Source organism: Podarcis filfolensis (genome assembly GCF_964270895.1).
Source record: "Podarcis filfolensis genome assembly, chromosome: 1".
NCBI classification, from domain to species: Eukaryota; Metazoa; Chordata; class Lepidosauria; order Squamata; family Lacertidae; genus Podarcis; species Podarcis filfolensis.
The window spans coordinates 50,896,894-50,918,845 of NC_139604.1; the positions used below are offsets into that span (position 1 = coordinate 50,896,894).

A 21,952-nucleotide genomic window follows, 5' to 3' on the forward strand; every position below is an offset into this window, starting at 1 on the left:
CGGAAGTGACGCACAGTGCCGGCTCGGCGAAGGTGGGTGGGGCCCCTGTGGCGGAAGCGGCTGGAGTCGGGCGGGTCCCCGGTGCGGCGCGCTTCTCAGCTAGGTGTTTTTTTTTCTTTCCCTTCCCCTCTCCCCCCCCGCCTCCTCCTTCCCCGCCCGGCTTCCGTACCCCTCCTCACCTCGTCCCGCCCGCAGCCGTCGCCATGATCCTGCTGGAGGTCAACAACCGCATCATTGAGGAGACGCTCGCGCTCAAGTTCGAGGGCGCGGCCGCCGGGTGAGAGAGAGAAGGGAGAGGGGAGAGGGAGTGGCAGGCGAGGCGGCGGCGGCGGCGGAGGGGATGGGGGGGGCCAAAACGGGGCTCCCCGACAACCGCCCCCCACCACACGGGCTGCCGGAGCAGGAGGGTGGCGGCAAGGCTCCTTAAAGGCAGGGCGGGGATTCGGGGCCTACTTCCACACGCACCCAGCCCTTCACACACACTGGCCCCCCACTTTATTTGACTGTCCGCCGGGGTGGAGTTGTTCTTCCCCACCCTGTGTGACTAGGTGCGGGAGAAGGACTTCCAACTTCCTCGCTGAGCTCCCTTCATTCCACCCAGAAATAAAACTGACTCATGAAACTGAACCGTTTCGTATCGATTTTCCCTCCCCTCCCGCTCCTCCCAGTCTGTCAAAATGCCTTGTAGTCTCCGTCGCTGTATCGGCATCGCACAACGTTAGGCGGCGGAAAGGAGACTTGTTCCTAAAGGGGGGGACCCCAAAGGGTTGGGTGGCTGGGTGGGTTCAGTCGGTGGCGGCCTTTGAATGCAGGTTTGCTGCAGAGCAGGCGGTATAGGCTGATCACACCACACGCCGCTGCTTCCCTATTCTCACCAGGAAGTGCCCTTTTCTCTGGGATCTCACTTGCTCAGCCTTGTTTTAACTTAGGGTGTGTCTCTGGGTTTGCACATAGAGTGTACGTTTCAGGTATGTAAAGTGACTGAGAAGCCAAGTGTTCTGTAATGGTTTAAGCAAAGCTAAAAGGAGATTGCGAAATCCATTTTTGAGAGTTTTTCAAACTTGGAGCATGCAGGATTGTTTGAAAATAGTTTTCTGCTGTGTATGTGCCATGGGCACAGTGTTGGCGAATGTATCCCTATTGTTGGAGGGTGCGGGTGCATTCAGCTTTTGCCTGTCCCTTAGGTGGATTGTTTCATAGAGCCATTGCTCAGTGGTAGAGCATCTGTTTTTTTCATGCAGAAGGCCCCTAGTTCAGTCCTCAGTATCTACAGGAAGGGCTAGCAAAGACTCCTCCCTGAAATTCTGAACAGTTACTGCCAGTCAGTGCAAACAGTACTGAGCTAGATGAACCAACAGTCTTACTTGGTATAAGCTTTCTGCATTCCTATATTGCTACCGGACTTCATTTAAGGTACTTAATACTGGAAACCAATGTTTCATCCTTATAATTTAGTTCCAAGATAACTGTCAGGGTATAACTAATTTGTGTTATGTGATCCTTAATAACAAAACTGCCTCTCACGCCCACCTACTTTAGCATTCTTTGTAAGGATCCCAGAAAATTGGAGATACCAGGTACATTGCATGTCAGTGTCCAGCAGACCATCTTCTGCTCATGCTTTGTATAATAACTCTAAATGCAATGTAGCTTTATACAATTTGTAGTGCTTGTTTTGTTCAAAAAGTAGTGCTTTGGCTCATGGTATGCTGGCTTCTGGTAGTAGCAGTGCCTGACAGAAGCATCACACACTCTTTGAGGGAAACTTTGGGAGGGCTATTCCTGTGGGGAAAAGATAAACATTTAATCACACAATATGTTGTACAGATCTGCCTGCTTACTCAAGGCTATAACAGTATATTGAGGAGCATTTCCTGCCAGAGGTTTTAAGAGTGTTTATGTCATTTCACTAATGTAATACATGTAGTTGAATGTGTAGTATTTGGCCAGGTTCAACCTCATAACTTCAGCAGTCGTTGTTTGCACACTACAATGTGAGGACTGTGTGAAGACTCCTGGGAAGCAATAGACACCACTAACCAGTTTTATGCTTGCACGCAATAACACTAGCCATACTTGCTGATTCTGGATGTTCATAAATTCATCACCCTCACATAATACAACATCCTGTGCACAGAGTATCTTATTGTGGAATGCTTCCCATTTCTAAATATGTAGAATCTTAGCATTGACGCTGCATTCATGCACATGTATGAATTAACATGAAGATAGCCCAGGTGGTAGAGAATGAGACTCTTAAACCCATGGTTGTGGGTTTGAGCCCTGTGTTGAGCAAGAGAGACCTGCATTTTAGGGGGTTGGACTGAACCTCATGGTCCCTTCCAACTCTACAATTCTATGATTGCAGCACTTGTGTCCCAACTCTTTGGGCAGGATGTGCTATCTTAGGCCCTCTTCATGCATGAATTATGCAGAAGCAAGCCTTGGTTTGGCACAAGGTTGCTGCAGCTTCCTGTTTAGTGTACAGTTACAATTCTTTGGTAAGTGCACTTAAGTATCTTTTTATCCTGTCTTAACTCTCAAGTAGCTCAGGGTAGCTCCTCTATTTCTTATTAACTATGTGAGGTAGGTTAGGCCAACTGGCCTGGGTTACCCAGTGAGCTTCATGGCTGAGTAGCGATTTTATTTCAGGTATCTCCAGACCTTTGCATAAATTTATTCACTGCACCATACCTAGTAGCATGCACATTTGCAAACTTATGCTGTATTTTACACACACACACACACACACATGAACACGAACATAGGAGAAAGAAATCCAGTCCCCCAATCTGCTGCTCTGGAGGGAGTTTGGATGGAGCAGAGATGCCCCTTCGCTCAGCTTTTCAGGCAGCATGACAGGCAGGAGCTATTGCTAGTGGCATCCCCGAGGCTGAGTTTAGGGGTAGACTGGCCCAGGATCTGTTGGATCCTCTGTGAATCCTGCTGCTACGATGCAACAGGCATGATCTGGGCCTTTACACTGCAGCAGCCTAGGATATTTTGTCCTACGACTTACCCCCCCCCCCAAAAAAAACCCTACTTGTGTGGACACTGGAGCTAGGATGCAGCACTGACTGGAGCATTCCTTCAAACTCTGCTGCTGCAGCATTATGTTAGGATTGCAGCCTATGTGGCCCCTGCACTAATCTCCTGTTGAATTCCTTATATGTCAGGAAATGTAACAAAATGGCTTCTCTAGAACGGCAGTATGATTAGTATTTTAGGTATATTAGCAGAGAGGAAGTTGTAGGTTCTGCATTTTTTAAGCTGAAGGCTTCCATGTCCCGACAAGCTCAAAACCAAGACAGAGATCTGAAATGAGTACTAAATTGTTTGTTTCAAGCTGAGTCATTCTTCATTTACGGAATGGGTGTATAGAGAACTTTTTCTTCCTGCATTTATACATCTGAGAAATAGTCCTAAGCCCCACAGTTTAGAGCACTACTCCGTTGAAAACAGGCCCTTAATTAATGTGTGTTTAGTCTGAATCCAGTATATGGCACTGGTTTCTATCTCCTTGAATGTTTCAGACACATCCCTCAGTTGCAGAATGATAAGTGTAAATAGAGAAGTAATGGGTGCTTAAATGCCTTGGAAGTGGTGCTAACTAATGGATGCACTACCATGCTTGCACTGGGGTGCACTGTTCTTGTCTCACAGTTCTATCATTTGTGTTTTAGTTTGAATATTTCTGTTTTTGTTTGAACTGGTCCCATTGCTACTTCACTTTATTTGATGGAACAGAAAATGCTGTTTGGGATAATTTTGGATAAATTAAGGTAGTGCAGTCAGATCAGTAAAATGAGAGCAGGGATCCATCAGTGTATGTAGTATTCTATGGAATAAAGCAGAATATATTTCTAGGAAGGGCCTGGCTTTGGCACCAGCTTTTCTTTCATTGTCTGCATATTTGTGAAAACGCATGCTCGGCTTTGCCCACGGGTGTTCTGGAACGTCACGTTATCTGTGGTTTTTTATTTTTTTATTTTATTTTTTAAAAAACACGCATATTTCTTGGGAACAGCCCAGAATGCTATGCATTCCCAGCTATCTCTGTTGATCTGTGAACATTATGCCCACACAGCTTATGCTGTGCTAAGTCACACTTAGTAGCCTGTTTTAACTGCTCTGGCTCCTGCTTTGGTTTTTAGTGTTTCTATATATGACATTTGTCATGCATTCCCAGATTATGATGGACACAATGTTACACATGGAATTAAATAACATTAATTTTACATTTGTAGCTCTTGATGTTTCCTGGCAATCTGGAAACTGTTTCAAATGTTCTGTTTTAGATGGTTTGGTAAGCCATGCAGAATGATTCTTTATTTGGGTTTAAGTTTTCAGTGACTGTAGCCAACTTGGAACAAAATTTTGCATCAAGAAGTAGTGAGTTCTTCAACTCCACCCGGCAGCAGCTGATCAGAGGATACTACATATTGGCAGTAGACAGACATAATTGATTAATCTGCAAGACTGTCATAGAAAATCTTTCTAATATATCTTTATGTAGATTTTTCAAGCTTTAGTTTCTTAATACTGTCTAGCGGCTCCCTCTCTTTGACTGTAATGGAGTCTCTCAACACAGCAGAAAGCCAGAAATAGGAGTGCTTCTGCAGTAGGGTTGCACATTACTTCCTTCTCATTCATTTTTATGTGCGTTGGATAATTCTGTATTTTCAGCAGCCCTTGGTATCTTCTTCAAGTCAGGTGATGCTGAAGTTACATGTACTGTTTAATTTAATCCTGCTTCTCTTATGTCTCTTATGTGAAATACTGAGATTACTCCATAAAGAATAAACAGACACAGGGTAGAACCATTGTACAGAGACAGACTATCTGAAAATGGAAGGTAAAGTGATGGAAGGACTGAACTTCAAACAAACTAAAGTCATATTGCAACTTGTGTGAGTGGCTGGAGGATAGATGGTGGGTAACAGATTGAGGTTGAATTCTGACAATTCAAAGTGTTGGTGCTGACCTTTAAAGCCCTAAATTGCCTCTGTCCAGTATACCTGAAGGAGCATCTCCAGCCCAGACACTAAGGTCCATCTCTGAGAGACTTCTGCTGGTTCCCTCACTGAGAGAAGTGAAGTTACAGGGAACCAGAGGGCCTTCTTGGGAGTGGTGCCCTCCCTGTGGAATGCCCTCCCTTCAGATGTCAAGCAGATAAAGAACTACACAACTTTTAGAAGACATCTGAAGGCAGCCCTATAGCAGGAAGTTTTTAATGCTTGATGTTTTATTATGTTTATATATGTGCTGTAAGCTGCCCAGAGTGGCTGGGGAATGAGGGTGAGGGTGATGTGAGGGTTACATTCTGGGGATTGCATGTAAAGTCAAAATCTATACAGTCAAAGCAACCCTAAAACTGGCCCCACACAAGCATCCCCACCTTTAAACTATCCACCTTGCTTGCCAGGCTGGCGGGGAGGGGCTCTTGCACAGGTTCTCGAAGCTTTCACAAGAAGTCACAGGGCTGTGTGAGATCTCTCAAGAGCAGGCTTCCTCAACCTTGGCCCTCCAGATATTTTGAGACTACAATTCCCATCATCCCTGACCACTGGTCCTGCTAGCTAGGGACTATAGGAGTTGTAGGCCAAAAACATCTGGAGGGCCGAGGTTGAGGAAGCCTGTTCAAGAGCTTCCCAGAGCCCAGTAAGCAAGTCAGAGATGCGTTGAATTGCATGTGCCTTGCATGCATTTTAATTTGTGTGATATCAATTTGTCAGCACCAAGTATGTAAAACTGGGATCACACAAGTTAAATGCATGTAAGTTGTGAGTTGACTGTATCTGTTTAAGAGAATTTGTCTACTGTCCTTCCGCTGTAAAACAGTGCTTTGGGCAGCTGGCCTAGCACCATGCCAGGCTGACATACCATTAGGTGCTTTCCTTGTATCTGATGATACAGATCTGCATAAGCTTTAACTCATTCTGAATTCAAATATTTGTACTGCTTTCATTGGGACTTCCAAGTAATTGTGCAGCATATGAGCCTGACAGTTCCACATACCCTCATATCCCTTAAGCATATGAGGGATTTAAAGTTTGTGCCTGTGAATGCTTGAACATGGGACTGGGACAATTTAACTAGTTATCTTAAATGTTGCAATTTCCTGTTCTAATGTTTATTTTTGGCACAGTGCTCTTACCAGATTCTACCATAATCTATATTTATTAGTACATCCTGTCCTGCACTTCCCCAAATCTGTATAGACTTGGTGGAATATGAACTGATCCCCTGTGCAGGGTGTAAGCTTTTAATTGGCTTTTTGTTTGTCCTACAGAAATGGGAGATTAAATTGGCCTGAAATCCTCAATTTCCTTTATTACTCAGACCAGACATTAATTGTGAACTGAATGAGCTCCTAATTAGGCTGCCTTTCCCCTGTATGCCTTCCTGTGTGCCTTGGCCCCCACTTCTGTCTAATGTAGCAGATGAGAAGCAAGTTCTGCACAAGATACTGTACATAATTCTCTCTTTTCTCATTTCATTAATTTTCTGTTAGTCTGAGGCATTTGGCTTGTGTCCGAGTGAAAATAGGGGAAATGCTGTCAGATGGGGATTTGACGTTGGTTTTAAGCATGTGTTGGCTTAGATCCATTCTAGCTGCCATTCTCTCTTACCAGTAGCTTTGGGGACAAAAGTCTGATCAGGAGTTCGAAAGTACAGCAACTTAATTTAAGAATGGCAAACAGCTATCATTAGGTGGAGGGAGACAGAGGAGTGCAGGAAGAAATTAGGCCAGGCAAAAGCATTTCTCATCATCTTTTGCATTAGGGTAGATGTCCTTGGAATCAGATTCAGAGAGGATTTGAATGGCCTGAACTCAGTGCCCATTAATGTTAATGGGGAAAACAGACAGATGCCTCTGGCTGAAACCACTATTGTTTTTTTTAGCCTCCCAAGTTCAGATGAGTCTGTCAAAAACAGGCCTGTCTTGCATTTAGAGTCTGTTACAGGAAGGGAACTGACTGCTGGGTGGTATTTTTGGTTTGTGAGCCTTTTTTGTTTGCTCTTTAGGGCAGATGCAGCTAAAAGAAAAGCTCCCTGTGTCCTCATGTTTCAGGTGGCTTGCACTGTAGGAAGCCCACAAAGAAAAAGAGAGAGAGAGAGACTTTAATCAGAATAGCAGAAAGCAGTGCTTTGTTGGAAAGTTTGGAGATAAGTCTGACTACTAATAAGTCATTTTGATTGGGAAGGGAGCCATCAGAAGGAGCAAATGGATTCATACATCACCAGTGAAGTTAAAGCTACATGTAGAAAGCACATCAGAGTGCAAGTAGATAAATAGGTACCGCTCCGGCGGGAAGGTAAACAGTGTTTCTGTGCGCTGCTCTGGTTCGCCAGAAGCTTAGTCATGAGCGTCACAACCCCAGAGTCGTTCATGACTGGACCTAAGGGTCAGGGGTCCCTTTACCTTTACTTTATGCCCAATTGAACAATGTGGATCTTGTATTTGTGGTGCTGGTAGAACATGCTGAAGGATGGCTCCATATGATGGGTTAATGTTATCAGTCCCTTGCCTTGAAGCTTTAAACTTCTGTTCACACACACTAGCATCACTCTGCATATGGAGGCTGGCAGAGCTTATTTATATGTTATGCTTATATCCCACCCCAAAGCAAGATCTTGGCCCATCCAACAACCCCCTCCAAATGTGATGGATTGGGAGTTTGGATTGCAGCCTTACTGACTATGCAACATATAAACAGGAACAAAATATTCACTGCACGCAGTGGTGAGAAATAAGTGACATCACTGATTTTTGAAGGTTTCATCTGGACAATAGTTCATTAAAGATACAATCAGTTATTCAGAATGTTATTTTACATAAAAAGTTTATTGGTCTTCTATAACTGTTTCTGCTTTGCAGTTGCACCACACAAGTATTTAATTGTATTTTGGGTGCAGAGAACAGTACTCTGGATTTAACCATTCTGACTACAAAGATGAATTTGTATATGTGGGCAATGGCTGATGAAATCTCAGATGCCACAGGAACAACTTTTTGGTAGCAAGGAAGTACTTTATAGCTCCAGCTGCTCCTAGCCAAAGTGTATTCTTTGGTGAGAAAGAAGCCATTATATGCAGCTGTGTTTAAGTTAACATCTTTCAGGGTACCAACATCACCTTCTCTTGGTAGACGCTGTGTGTGCATGCACATGAGTGGGTGTATATTGCTAGCAGGATAACATAGAATCCCTTTGTATGTTGTGTGCTTCAAGAATGACATATGTTTTCATAGGCTAGCAAAAAGCCGTACAAAGGAAATGCCAAAATGGCTTTGACTGGAATTTTAAACATCTAGCAAAATAAGTGGAAAATATCTTAAATATCCACACTGAAATTGAAGCATGTTGTGGCTGAGTGAAGAATGTTTAAGAAGCACCGACATATTAGTTAGTTCTGTAAGTCACAGTAGCCAGTTTGGGCTGGACACAGGGATTTCGACTTAGCAATCACCTGCCGGTTAGCAAGTTGGTAACTGATGGCCATCAGGGTGAATTTGTTCCCTCCTTGCTCTCCTTGAGTGTCTTTCTCTTTTATTATTGAGAAGCTGCAAAGGAAGAGATGTAGTCAGAGGTGAATGTAAGAGTCAAGAGGATAAGCCCCATTTTCATTCATTCTCTTGAAATGAGAGCCAAAGAATGGTATGAGTGGCAAATCCTGTTTTTGAGCCACCCTTCTGTTATATAGTATACAGCAATCATATACTGTAGAGTGAAAACTGAGCTGGTGGATTGAGAACGGTGGTTGGATTCTCACATTTTGCCAGCTGAGAAGTTTAAAATTGTGTGGGCACTATGTATCTTTGGGTAAACTAATTTGCCTTCATGTTTGTGCTCACAAAATGTGACTTACTGTAACTATATTCAGGAAAGAGTTCTGGAATGCTTGGAGGTGACCAGTTTTGCTGTTTTAACCATCTGCATGGGTGCATTTTATGTTCACATAAGCTCTGCAGTGGAAATGAATTTGGTGAGTGCATAAGAAACGATGGTTGTTTTTTATTCCTGCTTGAGAACTAGCAAGTGTGTGGGTGGGGAGCCTGCCTCTTTTGCTGCCTTCTGCTTCTAGCTAATAAAATGTCTTGCTACCTCAATCCCAGACTGCCAGTCACACTTAGCTGCGTGGTAATGACTAGTGCTTGAAAATGGAATTTCTCTTCTGGTCTGTGTTGATAACCAATGAACATAGATTAATTTGAGAGCATGTGGAAATGGCTCCCCACTCAAGATTGAAGGCTAAAATGGGGATCTAATTCCTGGTGTAGTAGACCTATAGTCTTAAACTCCAGATGGTAAGCAAAATTTAAGAGTAGTCTGTAGGTAACTGGAAATAATTTCATATATAGGAAGCCATACTTCCATTTATTCCCCTTAGTTTGTGCACCGTATTTCCACTGTGATAACTGTCTAGAGCAGTCTTCCCAACTTGGTGCCCTCCAGATGTTTTAGACTACAACTGGCCAATGGTCAGGGATGATGGAAGATATATTCTACAACATCTGGTGGGCAAAGGCTGGTCTTGAGCTTTCTAAAGTCTCATTATAGAATTCTAAGAACTGTCTTGAGCTTCTTAAATGCATTGAAACCGTACATGATTCTATTAGCATGGATGAAGAGGAGGTTGTCAAAACAGAAGGGGTTTGGTATTGATAGTTTATAATGTAGTGCCATATATAGACATAGCTTAAGAAATTTCACGGCTATTTTTGACTTAAGCTAGTGAGAAGGAAGATGCTTGAAGTTAAAATTCTGGGTACCATTTTCACTCATACATACCACAATACCAAAACAAAATATGTTGTTCAGAAACCATGTTTGTCTTTTGCTATAGCAATTTCCTGCTGGTTGTCTATGGTTCTAAATGAGCACTAGACAGAACGTAACACAATATGGACAAAACCTGGTTTCAATAGTCCCTCCACTGGCGAGAAAAGTCAACATGGAAGAGGCTTCCTTGTCCACAAGCTTGGTCATACTTTTGCATAAAATCTAAAATCCAGCTAGTTTGCTTGGAACTTGTTAAAGCTCAGGCCCAACAACAGATGTGGTGAACAGATTCATTGCATCCTGAAGTCAAGGTCAGTCACTCAGAAATGAGTTGCAATAATGAGAGGAATTCTTAGTTTCATCAGTGATACCACTGGATCTGCCAGTGCTCTTATGAAGGAGCTTGTTCTGTCATTGCAAGCAGAAGTGCTGATGCAAAGGTTTCCCCTTCCCCCGCATTGTTCTGGGGGCTCTCCTGATCCTCCAGAGCGGATATGGGGGTGGTGGGCTAAGCTACATCGTGCTAACAGGAATCTTTGCATGAGTCTTTGCAAGAGTGGCTGAGGAAACCCAGCCAGATGGGCGGGGTATAAATAATAAAATTATTGTTATTATTTCTGCTAATGGAGCCAGGTAGTTTAATCTAGTATGGAATATGGTACAAATCAAGTTCACTTTCCATTGGGACCCTTTTACAGTAGCTTGTGCCTGTTCTGTACCCTCACAAAGTAACAGAAATATATCTGTTGTTAAGCTATAGCATGCAAAGGGTGGAGCGAGGTTTGTAGGGCTGTTTAATTTAAGAATGTATGGGTCACGGTTATATTTTTAAACCTAGTTAGGATGCGGGTGGCGCTGTGGGTAAAACCTCAGCGCCTAGGACTTGCCAATTGCATGGTCGGCGGTTCGAATCCCCGCGGTGGGGTGCGCTCCCATCGTTCAGTCCCAGCGCCTGCCAACCTAGCAGTTCGAAAGCACCTCTGGGTGCAAGTAGATAAATAGGGACCGCTTACTAGCAGGAAGGTAAACGGCGTTCCGTGTGCTGCGCTGGCTCGCCAGATGCAGCTTGTCACGCTGGCCACATGACCCGGAAGTGTCTGCGGACAGCGCTGGCTCCTGGCCTATAGAGTGAGATGAGCACACAACACTAGAGTCTGGCAAGACTGGCCCGTACGGGCAGGGGTACCTTTACCTTTTTTTAGTCACTTGGGTATCAGAGGCTATTGGGAATCTCTGTATGCCAGTGGCAAGGCTAATGTGCTGCAAATATAGATAATGGCTGCAGATATGCTAGAAAGTTTATGGATCAAAAGCTGGGATTCAGCCCTTTGTGATTAAGTGTACCCCAGATCCTGTGAACTTTTGCAAGGGCTTCAGCTTATTTTGATTGCTTTTTCTCTGTGTGTGGTTTTTTTGCAGAAACAAGCCTGAGGCTGTAGAAGTAACATTTGCAGGTAAGTGCCAATGTGTAAAACTTCTTGGGATAAAGAATTGGGAGTTAAAAACACAAATCCCCACATTGTGTTGCAGAGGTTGTCCTCATCAGTGAGCCCTGTGTCCCTTCTGCTGATGGGACTATGCATGCATAAATGAAGCTCCTTTCTTGGTATATTAATGTAATCTAATGAGGAGCTGTTCTGTGTTCATCCTGTTGGAGTTGGTATGTTATCTAGTGAACTACCATGAGACCTTTTGATGAAGGGTGGTATATATATATCTAATAACTAGTGAGGATTATGATGGTGATAGCATCCGTCAGGTGGCTTTCATAGGCTTCTCAATCTAGACTGAGTGTGCTTTTAAGGGTGAGATTTGTAAACTAAGAATATCATTCCATTAATATTTCACATCATCTGGTACTCCAGTGAAAAGAGTTTATTTCAAGTTTGCAAGCCCTGGGTTCTTAATCTTTTTCATTTTTGATAAAATGGCATCATCACTCAACTCAGATAGTGATGGCCTGGGTACCTATTGGCCAAGAACCACTGATAACTGTTGCTTTACCAGTGGGGAAGAATGTGGATACAGGTTTGCACTGAATATTAAGAGTTTCTGCCTAAGGGTAGTGACTCACAGGAGCAAGCAGTTATAAACGTCCACTGTTAACTTGGCTGGGCACCTGAGTGTGGTTTTGAAAATGCAGCTTGATTCTAATAGGCCCAGGTGTCATCTGAGAGAATCTAGTCACAATACAGTCATAACGTGATGGATTCTGCTTTGTCAGGCTGCTTTTCCTGTTCATGTAAAAGTCTTTTTTACTAGTAATTCAAAACCTTTATGCTGTGGTGTACATTATTTTAGAAAACATCCTTCCTTGCTGGGCAACTAGGTTCCAAAATACACAACCACTCATCTCTCAAACGCTTTCTTCCTAGACTTCGATGGAGTTCTTTACCATATTTCCAACCCTAATGGTGATAAAACAAAGGTTATGGTCAGTATTTCTCTAAAGTTCTACAAGGAGCTCCAGGAACATGGTGCTGATGAGGTGAGAATGTAGTCTTTATCCTTACATTCAATTGACGGCCTCTATACCTGCCTTAATTAACTCTTTAGAAGCATTTGATTTTCTTTAATTGAATTACTATAAATAGGAATTGCCAATTCACTGTTCATGGTGGAACTACTGAACACTATTGTTATGGGCACAATTCAAAATGCTGACTTGCATAGCCCAAAATTGTTGGAGTTTGGTGTGTCTCAGAACACTTCCTGGTCCTACATTTTCTCTTCCTGACCTGCTAAGATTTTCAAAACTCTCACCTCACTTATAGTGATAAAAATTCCTACTTGAGGCAGCACATTCTCAGTGATCACAAGTGGCTGAGGAACTCTCTTCCAAGGGAGAAGTACTTGGACTCAGCCCCACATCATTAATTAAAATGTTTCCTTTTCTGTCAAACTTTGGGAGATTGACTAGTAGGTGATGTTGAATGCTGACTTCACTGTGTTATAATAATGGTGTTTTTGTGGATAGTAGGACTTCATTATAAACTACTGTCCATATGAAAGGATGTCCATGTAGTTTAAAATTTGGCATTTTGCTCATTATAAATCTCATTTGATGATTGGCATCCAGGTATTTCATCATTTGTTGGTGAACTTCTCCTTAGCTTAGCTGTGTCCGACTTAAATCCATTTTAAACTTAAACTGATATCTGTGGAATGGAGAAACACATGATGCCAATACTTGTAGAGATAGTAGAGCTAACTCCAGTCTCCCTACTGCTGACTAGGGCAGTGTCATTAAAAGGTTTGCCCTGTACCATTGATACCTGGAGAGTTTGTAAGGGAGAATCACTGTGGAAGCTGCAAGTGCTGGTTCTACTGTAGCAACGCTTTCAAAGCAGGATCTTTCTAGATCTGCTTGAATTTTTTTAAACCCACTTTGAGGGTTCTTACAATCAAGTAGTATATACATTTTGTGAATAAAAATAAATAATTGAATCTATCTGCAAGCTGTAAGGGCTCTCTCTACTTAAGTCCCTTATGTGTGAAGTGGCAAATTTGGTTCATGTTGAGCAGCAGGTCTCTTGCTGCCATTTATGGTAGAAATAACAGTCCTCTCTGTGCCTTGTGGTTGCATCTCTCAGCAGAAAGTGTGACTCAGTTCCTGAAATGGTTTTCAGATGTTGCATAACTGAACGAGGCTTCATTCTGCACTAGCAAGAGCAGATGCTACAATTGGTATGGGGCATATGTAGAAAACTAAGGAAATGGTTCATAAAATTGTTTGAATCATGTACATTGGCATCTGAGAAGAGCCATGGGCTAAAAAAAATTAAAAATGAAAGCCTGGAAACGGCATGTTTTTAAAGCCCTGATGGCTTCTTTGTTCATGGAAAAGCAGTTTTGGGAGGATTTGTTTCTGAGCAGAAAAGTGTGTGAGTCAAGGGTGGTGATTTAACTCTTCCCCTGCCTGTTTGTTGTTCCAAAACTCTTCTCCTATTCATGTATATTTGTGTACATATACGTGCTTAGCCTTGCAAGTGTGTCTGGAACCATTCAGGGTGCCTAAGGTGCTTCTTAAAGAGGGCTTGATTTGGAGCAGAAAATAAAAAGGAAGTGGTCTGTGTCCATTCAGTGGCTGTTCAATGCTGTTTTTGCATAAACAAAGTGACCATCAGTTGTTGTTGTTATTTTTAATGCACACTTGCATGTCATGTCTTGTTCAGTCTCTGACTTTCTGAGTGTGAAAAATAAAAGGTAGAGAGAAACCCCAGCTGCATCAAATGAATAGGAGTATGGAGCAGCTTTGGCCTGAAGAACTCCAATGCCGCTGCTGATATCCCGGGGCACTAGGATATTGCTTCTGCACTGCCTCCAGAGCAACTTTGCATCTTTCTTTTGTCTCCCTCCTTCTGCTGACACTTAACAGTTGTCAAGAGCACAAGGAAGTTGCCCCAGTCTGGTTTTATTGACCTGGAAAAATGTACTGTGTCTTTATTGCAGCTGCGATGCTTGACCCATCCATTTCTCTGGCCCAGCTGAATTACTTTCTAAGGCAGGATGCGACTAGGAGCAGAGGAATGGAGGAAAGGGAAATTCTGCTGTGGGGTGAAAGGAAGTGAAGGTCTGCCACATGATGTATAAGGCTAGCCTTATACAGGAGGAAAACAGTCTTGGCAATGAACAGTTTACTAAAAGATTGCCATAGGTTTTTAACAATGGACTGTGTAAATCTTTGATGGAGCATGTTGGCATAGTACCTCTAAAGGGGCAGAGGAGGCAGGCAAATTATTTAAAAAGTGTTTAAGTTCAGTTTTGTAGCACCTGTTGTATTGCTACTTTCCATGGAAAACTCTCAACCCAGTAAGAGTCTTAGGTTTTACCATATTTCTTTGAATGTGTGGTATCTAGTTCAGTCTTTCTGAGGACAGATGGAGTGAGTTAAGGAACTGATTCAAATAAACAGTGTGCTGCCTAGTTCACTCAAAGCCCAGTTCACTTTCTCCCTCTAGAGATACCTATTGCTTTTTTCAAACTACTCACCCTTGTTTCGGGGGGGGGGGGAAATGTAAGTTTTGTGGCTGAGTCAACCAGGACCACCAGGTATTGGGGAAATGCATGAGCTCTAAAGGTAGCTGGTATGACACACTTTGTATGTCAAGAGCTTGCCCATTTCTTTGGTAAGCAGCTAATAACAGAATTAGCTTTATGGCTTTCAAAAAACCTGCCTGTGAAACCTTATTTCACGCTGCTAGTAGAGTGGGAAATCTTTCCTCAGGAGGTCATATGTGTGTGTGAATGGGGGGTCCAATTTGTGCTACAGATTTGAAATTCCTGTGAGTATCACTGTGATGGAAGCATTCCTCTAAAGCTCTTGCACTAAGCCCACCTTCGCAAGCTGTGCTGGGGGTCCTTGTGCAATTCTGTTCCCAACCCTGTTAGTTTATAAGCTATCTGGATCTTCTCAGTGCAGTTTCAAGTGTGTCTTTTTGCCAGGTCACTTAAGTACACAGCTGCTGTTACACTTGAAGTAACTGTGTTGTAAAGCTGCTCTTCAAAGGCAAAAGGTGTGTGTTTTGAAAATATAGAAATTCCATTCAACGTGCAATACATGCATATAGGTACTACTTGTGTGTGTGATGACATGTGGTTGGAAAAAAATGCTCTTCTCTACACATGGCTGGCAGCAAATCACTTTCAATAATTGGATTTGGGACAAGACAAGATGTCAAAGCTCCTCTGCATATAGTATATGTTCTACCAAAATCTGGCCTGTAATCAAAGTGCTACCTTCTTTTATGACTTTCTGGAAGCTTGTATATGTGATTCAGTTGTTTGAGTACTCCAGCCTCTCTTTTACTATATGAATCCAGACATGGATTGAATCCATAAATCCTGGCAAGATCTCTTGTGGCTTTACTCTTTCTTCCCAAATTAAAGCATCATGTCACCAGCAGCAAGCTTATTATATGTATGAAATTTATAACTCAACAGGAAAAACATAATTGGCCTCTGAATATGTTTCTGGAACACCATAGAATTCTTCGGGATTAACATAGAATAACATTAAATCTAGAATCTGTCAACCAGGAAAGAAGAATTTACTTTAATGTTCCCAGAACTCAGAAGGTGAGAAATACTAAATAGTGAATAGTTTTAAGAGGCCATTTTACATTAATCTGCTCCTTGGAGTTTGTTGTCGGAACAGCGCAGTTATTGTTGCAGAAACCATGCAGGTAGTACTGCAATGATTCATTGCAGATCCACTTGTATTAAGGCTCAATAACCTGCTTCCCCCTATGCCTTTCTGCATTAGTCAGCTACTTTTAAAGAAATATTTCTAAAAATCAAGTTACTATTTCAAGCACACTGGGTTCATCTGTTCTACCCTGAACTGAGTAGTACTGAAATAAGTATCCCAGCTGAGAACGCTTGATGCTGGTGAGCTATGCTGTTGGACGTCAGTATATTTTCCTTTGTTGTATAAGACTTTTGCCTGTTAGAGTGTGAGGTGGTTTAGGGCTTCTGGATAACTGCTTGGAACATCAAGGGTGACTAGAACAAGGGTTAGGGCTTTAAAAAGCATAGGGTGAGTGAAAGACAGGGAGGTGCTGAAGAGAGCACATAGGAAGACACGTCAAAGCTCACAACACTTTTCTCTGTCTATTTCCTAGTTGTTGAAGAGAGTGTATGGAAACTACTTGGTAACTCCAGAGTCTGGTAAGCCTCTGCATAATATGTGCCCTGATAACTTGTTCAGTTTACTGCTCCAGTATAATTACTCCCTGCTTTTCAGAAAAGGAATTGCTTTCCACCTTTTCAAGCCAGCTCTCAGTTGTGATCTCCTTGTCACAGTGCTATTTTTAAAAAGCACCGCCTTCTCCCTTCAGTGTTCCACATGGAAGGCTGAGAACATCAGAGCTTTATTTCTTAGCAGTGCAAGCTATGATTCTGGATCCACCCCCAAGCAAGCCCCCGCTCCTCTAGTTAGGGATTCTTTGTTCTGTGTAAAAAGACTGACAGGCATTCAGAAGCAGTGGAAAACCATGGTTACCTGTGACAGTACTGCTTCCCACTCATTTGTTACAAAACACAGGGGTTGGATCTACTTTCCCAACTCCGAAAGAAGGCAGAGAAATGTTTTCCTTTGGTGGGAGTGGGGTGGGGGGGGGGAGACACATTAAATTAAATGTATCAAACACTTATTTTGAATGTCCTTCCCTTGGCAAGTTGGGTTGAAATAATTGTTGAGTGTATGATTCAGCAGTACATTGCTTTCTCCAGAAAGTGATCCATTCAAGACTGACCAGGAGGGGAAAGTTGTGATCACAATGTCATTTTCCTGTTCTAGGTTACAATGTCTCTTTGCTGTATGACTTGGAGAACCTTCCTGCTGCCAAAGACTCCATTGTGCACCAAGCAGGCATGCTGAAGCGCAACTGCTTTGCCTCAGTCTTTGAGAAATATTTCAAGTTCCAGGAGGAAGGAAAGGATGGAGAGAGGAGAGCAGTCATCCATTACCGAGATGATGAAACTATGTAAGAAATAACTGGCCTTCCGTCTCCCGCATTTTGAAATTGGTTGCCAAACTGTGAGGTTTAGAGATGTTCAAAGGATTCTGTATTTAGTTGCGCATTGTTCTTTGTCAACCGAAAGCTCCTTTAGAGTGGTCAGTAGCAAAACATGACCGCATGTTCTGAGGTGTAGCTGCTGACCCTCAGTTGGGCTGAAGCTCTTAATTTGCAGATACACAGCTCAAGTAAATATATACAAGTACCCCATATACGTTGGAGGGGTCAGACAAAAGGATGTGCCATAATTCTTGGAGATAAAAGACATTGCTGAATTGAGCGCTTGGCTACTTGGCTGTGTTCCCCCCACCCCAGTTCTATGCAGTTCACTGTTCTCTGTGCTGTTAAGACTGAGCTGGTAATACAATAGGATAAAGGGACCTTCAGCCATTACCATAAAGGGGAGCGGGGCATTGAGAGGATAGATTGTGGTGATAATTGCTTTCTGAATGGAACAGCAAGAAAGTAGTAGCCTGTGGGGAGGGGCATCATTTTGGCTGCATTTAAGGCAGCAAAATGTTCTGGGACAGCATTTTATGCTGGCTTGTGGGGCAGGGGCAGTCACTATTGACAACCTGGCCAGTGACTTACCGTGTGGAGATTGTGGGAGGCAACTTAAAGCGCCCTCTGCATTGTGGATATCTCACATGCACGGTCCCTTTGGTACAGGGAAAGATGTTGCACATTTCATGCCTTAAAGGTCTTCCGATCTTTGTTCCCTGCATTTGAGTAGGTGGCAGGAGAGAGCAGGGAGAAGGCGGCACTGTACTTTGGTCACTGTTTTTTAAATAAGCTCCACAAGGAGCTCCTGATAGCTGAATAATATGAAGTGCAGAATAGTGAAAGTGTTTCACCCTTGTAGGGTTTTTTAAAAAATCCCTGTGGGTTTTTCACATTGAAGATCTGGAACGCCTAAGAAGCCTCCTTCTTTTCACCTCCTTCCTAGGTATGTTGAATCAAAGAAGGACCGTGTCACAGTGGTTTTCAGCACGGTATTTAAAGATGACGACGACGTAGTGATTGGAAAGGTGTTTATGCAGGTATGCCAGTTCAAGTTCTGTCAAGTTCTAGTGGTGTATGACTTACACATTTATGCCAGGAGTGCCATTGTGCTGCTAACTTTGAAGCGAGTTCCTTACCCTGGTAAGATTGATTGACTGACATTGGTGGTGCCTTTAGGAACCTGCTTGTAAGGAAATATCCTAGGCTCCTAAACTCAGTAGGGGTTGTGCAAAGAATCCTGCCCACAAGTTTGCGGTATAAAGGAATGTAGAGTGAGAGTATGGAATGATGCTGATGCAATCACCTTGCCACCTGTGACATTGTATCACCTAATCTAATTCCAGAACCCACCTCTTTCTAATCTATGATGAATCACCTCAATGCTCTAGGCCAGGCATAGGCAAACTCGGCCCTCCATATGTTTTGAGACTACACTTCCCGTCTTCCCTGACCACTGGTCCTGTTAGCTAGGGATGATGGGAGTTGTAGTCCCAAAACATCTGGAGGGCCGAGTTTGCCTATGCCTGCTCTAGGCATTCTATGATTAAAAGGTAAAATGGTCCTACTGCACAAGCTTACAGTATACTAAAGTCTAGGTGCAAAAAGGGGGATATAGGAAGGACACAAGGAAAGCCAAAGAAGCAAGTCCTGAGGTGCCACTTGATAATAGAAGAAGGAAGTGAGTGTGTTTAGTGTAAAAGGGGGCCCTGGCAGGGCTTAGAGGAACATTAGACATAACTGACAAAATAAAAAAGCCTTCCATTTTGTAAGAGTTTGTGGCTCAGGCCCAGCATTTGTTTCCTCAGTATCGTTGGTTTCTATTTTAGAATATAGGAAGTAAAAATAGATGAAATTGCTCCTGCACAGGTGCAGTGTCCTTCTTTACCAGGTGCCCTGCACACTACTAAATAGGAGGAAGGGATTCCAGATGAAGGAATGGTTCTAAAAGACCTGAACCTCAGTATCGCTCTTCTAGAAATTAAGCACTGACTTAAAATATTGGTGTCAGTAGCTCAAAGGGAATACAGTAGAATAGAAGATGGTGAAAGCAGAGGAGAAAAGTCCATACATGGGAGCAAGAGCATGGAGCTGTTTACTTAGTGTGAGAAATTTGAAGTAGAGGAGGAAATCAGCAGAGAAAAAGAGGAACAACATCCAAATTATGTCAAGAAAATGTAGACTACAAATTGCATTTAAAACTAAGTGTAGTGGCTTAAAAATGAAAGTAAAGAGTCAAACAAAAGTAATCATAGATCATGCAAGAAATGCTAAGAAAATGAGCTTTAAAATTAGAAATATTAATTTTACATATACTATGCTCTCTGAAGCATATGTTAAATCGCCTATTCCTCAAAGTAATGGGAGTTTTCATTGAGATGATTTGTACGTCACACTGTCATCATTTGATTTAAAACATAGCTTAATTTTGGATACATTCAGCACTGTGCCTCTTTCGACTACATAGTATCAAAGTATCAGTAGCATATCTTGAAACTTAATGGACCCAGATTCAGGTGCAACAAGATGTTTTTCAAGCATTTGAAGCAGTGCAAATGTGTGTGCTGCACCTCCTAGTTGATATCCAGTTTATTCATCCCAGATAAGGTAGTGTGTACTGTTAATATTTTATTTATGTTAGCTGTGACGAGTCAGATTCAGCTGCTCCAAATACCCTGTCTTTAGTCAAGCATTTCTTGAAGCAATTATGTGTGCTGATAAAATGACTGGATCTTGGCAGTGAATAATACAATTGTAAAGCACCTTGGTCAAGAGAAGGAGTAACCCTTTGTGGTGATAGCTCTCAGCTACTCTCTCATGACCTAGTCTTAGATCATGCTTCAAGTGCACTGCCATTCTCCTGTGTCTTTGTATTCTTGATGAAGCTGCTAGCAAAGGATGTTAAGGCTTCTAACCTAAAGTGCCTCGGGTTTCTGACACTAAAATTAATCTTAATACCAGTGTGATGAAAACACACATATACCATTTTGAAGGATAGTTGTTGAAGTGACCTTACCAAGCAGTTTTGATTCTAGGCTGAGATATGATAGAAGCTCAGAAGTTATACCAGTTGGGGAGAGGGACTTAATAAATATTTTGGCATATGCATTCCCCAGAATGGAAAACAATTAACCTAGGCTCAGAAAGGGGCTGCCTGCTGTTTTTAGTATCTGATTCATATTAACATTCTCTCTCTCTCTCTCTCTCTCTCTCTCTCTCTCTTTTGCATAATTTTTTATTAATTTTCCAACACAATTATACAATTTTATTCAAATTTTAACAAATTATCTCTTTTTGGACTTCCTTCAGCTTCTCTGGCAATCATCCATCTTTATCTCTTCAGTATACATTCCCTTCATTTGTATTGCCATTTATCTTCCCTCCCCCTTCTATTTCTTTTTAACAATACATCTCAACTTTTACAGTGCTTCTTGAAACCCCACTAGCGTTGTTTGCACATCACATACACTTTTCAGATATTCTACAAACTTTCCCCAGTTTTCGATGAACTTTTGGTCTCGCACGTATCTAATTTTCCCAGTTAGTTTATCCAGTTCCGCATAGTCTGTCAGTTTCATTCTCTATTCTTCTATCGTCGGTATTTCCTCTTGTTTCCATTTCTGGGCCAACAAGATTCTTGCTGCTGTAACTGCATACTGAAAAAGTTTACAATCCTTTCTTCTTATTTCCTTTCCTGTAATCCCTAAAAGAAAAGCTACTGGTTTCTTTACAAAAGTATATTTTAACATCTTTTTCAATTCATTATATATCGCTTCCCCGAAACTTCACTTTCTTACATTCCCACCACATATGATAAAACGTTCCTTCTTTTTCTTTACATTTCCAACACTTATTACATGTCTTATACATTTTTGCTAATTTTACCGGTGTGATGTACCATCTATAAAACATTTTCATGACATTTTCCTTCAACGCCGTACATGCAGTAAATTTTAAATTTTATTTCCAGAGTTTTTCCCAATCATCAAATTGAATATTATACCCAAAATCTTTGGCCCATTGTATCATTACCGATTTAACCTCTTCATCTTTCGTATACCATTCCAACAATATCTTATACATTTTTGACAAAATTTTACATTCATTATTTATTATATCTGTTTGAAACTTTGAATCTTTTTCTACATAACCACTTTCTTTTATATCTTTTTTAAACATTTCATTAACCTGGAAATAATGCAACCAATCATATACATGTTCTTTAACTTGTTCATATGATTTTAGTTTCCATTTTCCTCCTTCTTTAATTACCATTTCACCATATGTAATCCATTTACCTCTCATGTTAATTTTCTTTACACTCATAACCTCCAACGGAGATAGCCAGTGTGGAACTCTTGGTTTCAATAGATTTTTATACCTGTCCCATATTTCTATTAACGAACTCCGGAAGATGTGGTTCCCAAAACCTTTGTGAATTTTCTTCTTCTCACACCATAAATATGCATGCCATCCAAATCTGTTATCAAAGCCTTCCAGATCTAATAACTCCTTATTTTCTAATTTTATCCATTCCTTTAACCAACATAGGCATGCTGCTTCATAATATAATTTCAAATCTGGTAGGGCAAAGCCTCCTCTTTCTTTCGCATCCGTTAATAACTTATATTTTATTCTTGGCTTCTT

At 41.9% G+C, this 21,952-nt stretch overlaps 1 protein-coding gene across 1 annotated transcript in view; it reads left to right on the forward strand.

Moving 5' to 3' along the window:
* Positions 1-12: 12 nt before the first annotated feature.
* Positions 13-21,952, forward strand: part of ARPC2 (actin related protein 2/3 complex subunit 2) — a 28,913-nt gene continuing 6,973 nt past the window's right edge. Inside the window, exons 1-6 of the mRNA XM_083580355.1 lie at positions 13-277; positions 11,205-11,239; positions 12,161-12,273; positions 16,409-16,454; positions 17,086-17,272; positions 18,252-18,345. Coding sequence (XP_083436481.1) covers positions 204-277; positions 11,205-11,239; positions 12,161-12,273; positions 16,409-16,454; positions 17,086-17,272; positions 18,252-18,345 — 549 coding nt within the window. The 5' untranslated portion in view covers positions 13-203. The remainder of the gene's footprint in view (positions 278-11,204; positions 11,240-12,160; positions 12,274-16,408; positions 16,455-17,085; positions 17,273-18,251; positions 18,346-21,952) is intronic.